General features: G+C 40.4%; 2 protein-coding genes across 2 annotated transcripts in view; both read right to left on the reverse strand.

Moving 5' to 3' along the window:
• Nucleotides 1–1,308: 1,308 nt before the first annotated feature.
• On the reverse strand, nt 1,309–2,244 carry LOC105826423 (olfactory receptor 1L4). Its single transcript, XM_012664404.1, has one exon. It carries the CDS (start codon nt 2,242–2,244, stop codon nt 1,309–1,311), a length of 936 nt encoding a protein of 311 aa, XP_012519858.1.
• Nucleotides 2,245–3,226: 982 nt separating this feature from the next.
• LOC105826402 (olfactory receptor 1L6-like) overlaps nt 3,227–3,981 on the reverse strand; it is a 13,923-nt gene continuing 13,168 nt past the window's right edge. The window contains exon 2 of the mRNA XM_012664380.1: nt 3,227–3,340. Within this exon, the coding sequence (XP_012519834.1) occupies nt 3,227–3,340 (114 nt within the window). The remainder of the gene's footprint in view (nt 3,341–3,981) is intronic.

Raw genomic sequence — 3,981 nt, forward strand, 5'->3', positions numbered from 1 at the left:
TGAGGCAGAAGGATTCCAGAGAGTGAGTATAAGTCTTCTATTACTATTGCTGTTGACAATAACTTAATCAGGGAGGACTGATAAAACAACTAATTCACACTGATGTGTTTGTGTGTTAATATAGTTGTGCAGTAGTCACTAATGCTGTTTATCAAATACTCTGGCTCTCCATCTTAGAGACACATGGTTGGATTGTGCCTCCTGGATCTCTGTGTTTGGATAGGATCATAAGATTAGTTTTGAACAATGAGTTTTGGTCAGAAGTGGTATGGGTCACTTCTGGAACAGAGTATTCGACTGCCAGTGTAAAATATTTAAGAGTATTTCTCAGATTCTGACAGAGTGATGATTAATGTTTTCAAGGATGACTGCTCCATAATCTTGGGTTGCTGAGTATTTAAAGTGAGCAGCAGCCTTACACTTGTCTATGGGGACATGCAATGTGAATGAGAAATAAAACTTTGGTTTTAAGGTCCTAAGATTTTAAGGTTGTTTGTCTCTGTAAAACAGCCTCGATTTTCCTGACTGATATACTTGCTTTTTCCAGGATATAAAGGGCAGCTTAGTGAGGATGCTGGGCATTTGGAGAAAGGAAGAATTAAGAAAGAAGGGGAAAAGAGTTGGGTACTGAATATTCACACTGTCATGACACTTGAGTGTTGGTGGGGAGAGTAAATCTGCCCTGTATATTCATCTGTCTTTGCAGCCTCATTTTCCTTACTTTCAGATTGAACAAACCTCAGAGGGCTTTTCACTGTCCCTTAACTACATTGCAGTGCTTATTGCCTCCATATACTTGGGTGTTTTCCAGTATTTGAAATACCCAGTCCATTTCTTCACCTTTTGAAACTTCATCTGTCAAAATTCAGTCTATCCTTCGAGATGACCTCAGGTCATTCTTCCAAGAAGTCTTACCAATTACCTATTAAACTCGTTGAGTTTCTTCCTCTGAAAATTAGTAGGATTTATAACTTCTTGACTGGTGGGCATTGTCAGGCTTATATTAATAGAAGAGTTATTTGGGGATAACTTTACCTTTCTATATGGTTGCCGGGTGTATTGAGGATGGTAGAAACCAACTTTCTGAAATCTGGATCCTAGCAGTACCAAGCTAGGATTCAATATGCATTTGGTTAATATCACTGATAGAAACCAAATGTTTTGCTCCCAGGTCAATTATCTTACTGCCATCCAACACCACTTCTCATGACCTCTTTGAGTGCACTGAGGAAAATGGTTAAGAAGGAAGGATAACATGATAACGTCTTAGGGCATCTCCCAATGATGGCATTCCATCATTTGTTCTTTCTATGACTGAATTCTGTCCCTTAATTTCTTCAAACCCTTCTTCATATCTTTGTTCCTGAGGCTGTAGATGAAAGGGTTCAGCATGGGTGTCACTACCGTGTACATAACTGTGGCTACCCGGTCCTTCACCACTGAGTACATGGACAGGGGCCTAAAATAGACATAGATGACACTGCCGTAGAACAGGACGACCACAGTGAGGTGGGAGCCACAGGTGGAGAAGGCCTTCCACTTCCCAGCTACACAGGGGATTGTGAGCACAGTGACGATGATTCTCAGGTAGGAGAAGATGATGCACAGGAAGGGAGTCACGATGACAGCAAGGGTCTCGGTCATGACCACAATCTGGCTGGAGGATGTGTCAGAGCAGGACAGTTTTAGCACAGGCTGAGTATCACAGAAAAAGTGCTTAATGATGTGGGAGGCACAGAAAGACAGGCGAGACATGAGTAGCACCCGGAACAGGGAGTGTAGGTGGGAGATGGTACAAGAACCCAACAGCATGAGGAGGCAACGCCGTGGGCTCATAACCACATCATAGTGGAAGGGTTTGCAGATGGCCACTAGCCGGTCAATGGCCATGGAGGCCAGTAGGTAGCTGTCAGTGTTCCCAAAGGCCATGAAGAAGTACATCTGGACCAGGCAGCCCACATAGGAGATAGCCTTTGTCTCCGAGAGGAAATTCACCAGCATCTTGGGCACAATGACGGTTGTGAAGCAGATATCCATAAAAGACAAGTTGCTGAGGAAGAAGTACATGGGGGTATGGAGCCTGGAGTCAGAGTGGATGGCCAGGATGATGAGCACATTCCCCACCACGGTGACCAGGTACATGAATAGGAAGATGGCAAACAGAGGCTTCTGCAGCTGAGGGTTGGAGGAGAGGCCCAGGAGGATGAAGCCCGAGGTGCTGCTGCTGGAGTTCTTTGACTCCATGTCCCGGGACGTCTTGGACAGGGTTTGGAGAAGCCATAGGAGAGATGCAAAGGGAAATTTGATCAAGACAGCTTCTTCTCTCTCCTCAAGCTCTAAGAATACCTCACTGCTATTTGCTATGCTTTTGAAAGAATATTTAAGAAACTATAGAGAGAATGTTTATCACAGCGGAATTCACAATTGCAGAAATGTGGAATCACCGAAGGGTCCATCAACTGATGAGTGGATAAAGAAAATGTGAGGTATGTACACACACACACACAGACACACGCACACACACACACAGACATACACACATACCATGGAATGCCACTCATCCATAAAAAAGAATAAAATAATGTCTTTTCTATCTCCGTGAATGGAGCTGGAGGCCATTGTCCTAAGTGAATATCTCAGGAATGGCAAAACAAATACTTCATGTTCTCACTTATGAGTGGGAGTTAAGCTGTGGGTATGCATGGTCGTATACAGTGTAATAATGGACATTGTAGATTCAGAAGGGGGAAGGTGGTACGGGGGTGACCCATGAAAAATAACCTCTTGAGTACAATGTACACTATTTAGGTGATGGGCACCCTAAAAATCTTTACTTCACTACTATGCCATTTACCCATGTAACAAAAATAACCATTTTACCCCCTAAATCTATTGACATAAATGAATAAATAAATCAATACTTTTTTTTTTTAGTAATTGAAATTTTATCAGTTGAGGATCAATACGCATTCAACAAGGGCACAGTTAAAAATCTCCAAGCTGCCTTCTAAGTTAAAAACTAAAGATTTTTCATGTGTTCTTAGGAACTTCTATGTGGCCTAATTTATCTAAGTTCTCATTTCTCTTTCTAAAGATTCTTCTTAGGTTGTCTCTTGATCAAATTTTAGCCTCTTTTTTTTTTTGTCCCAGAGGAAGAGGTTTATGAATTTTACATTCAGTCAGGATGCTTTTATATAAGGGATCCCCCTGAATGGAGTCCTTTCTCTCAGGGTCCTCTCCTGCTCATGTTAATAGTTGCAGAGATGGTGGTGACAGTGCAATAATGAACATCAGAATTAATCAATGCTCCTTGATATCCACATAATTCAGATGGTACTTCCTTAAGTCTTGAGAGCAAAACATGCTTAAATGTCTATTTAATCCTTTCTGTTTGGATAAGATGACCTGGATAGGTTTCCATCTAGGGATGCTAGTCAAAATAGGAGTACTACCAGGAATAGCTTATGTTACTGAGATTAGTTCTTTAAATGTGTGAATTTTTCTCATTATAAAACTATGAAGTTCTCATTCTAAACATTCAGAAATTCAGAAATATTATAGAAAACTCAGAGTCTAAGAGTCCTATGTTCACCAGTATCGTGGAAAAGATAAAGAAAGGATGGTTTCTGTTATCACTATTCAGCTACATTGCTGAGATGGTGGTCTAAGCCAGTGAAAAACGAAAACTAAAGAGATAGGAGGCATAAACATTAGAAAGGATGAAATTGTCATTATTTTTAGGTGATATGATTGTTCACATAGAAAATCCTAGAGAGTCATCTGAAAAAATTTAAAATCCATGAAGACTTTACCAAAATGGCCAAATATAAGATAAATATACCAATATTAATAATTTTCTTGTATTAGAAAAATGTAATTTGAAGAAAATTTCAATTGGGGGGAGGGGGAGCAAGGGCATCATATGTAACCTAATCATCTGTACCCCCATAATATGCTGAAATTAAAAAAAAAATTAATTAA

The sequence above is a fragment of the Propithecus coquereli genome, unplaced genomic scaffold (assembly GCF_000956105.1).
Source record: "Propithecus coquereli isolate 6110/MARCELLA unplaced genomic scaffold, Pcoq_1.0 Scaffold89, whole genome shotgun sequence".
In the NCBI taxonomy this organism is placed as follows: Eukaryota; Metazoa; Chordata; class Mammalia; order Primates; family Indriidae; genus Propithecus; species Propithecus coquereli.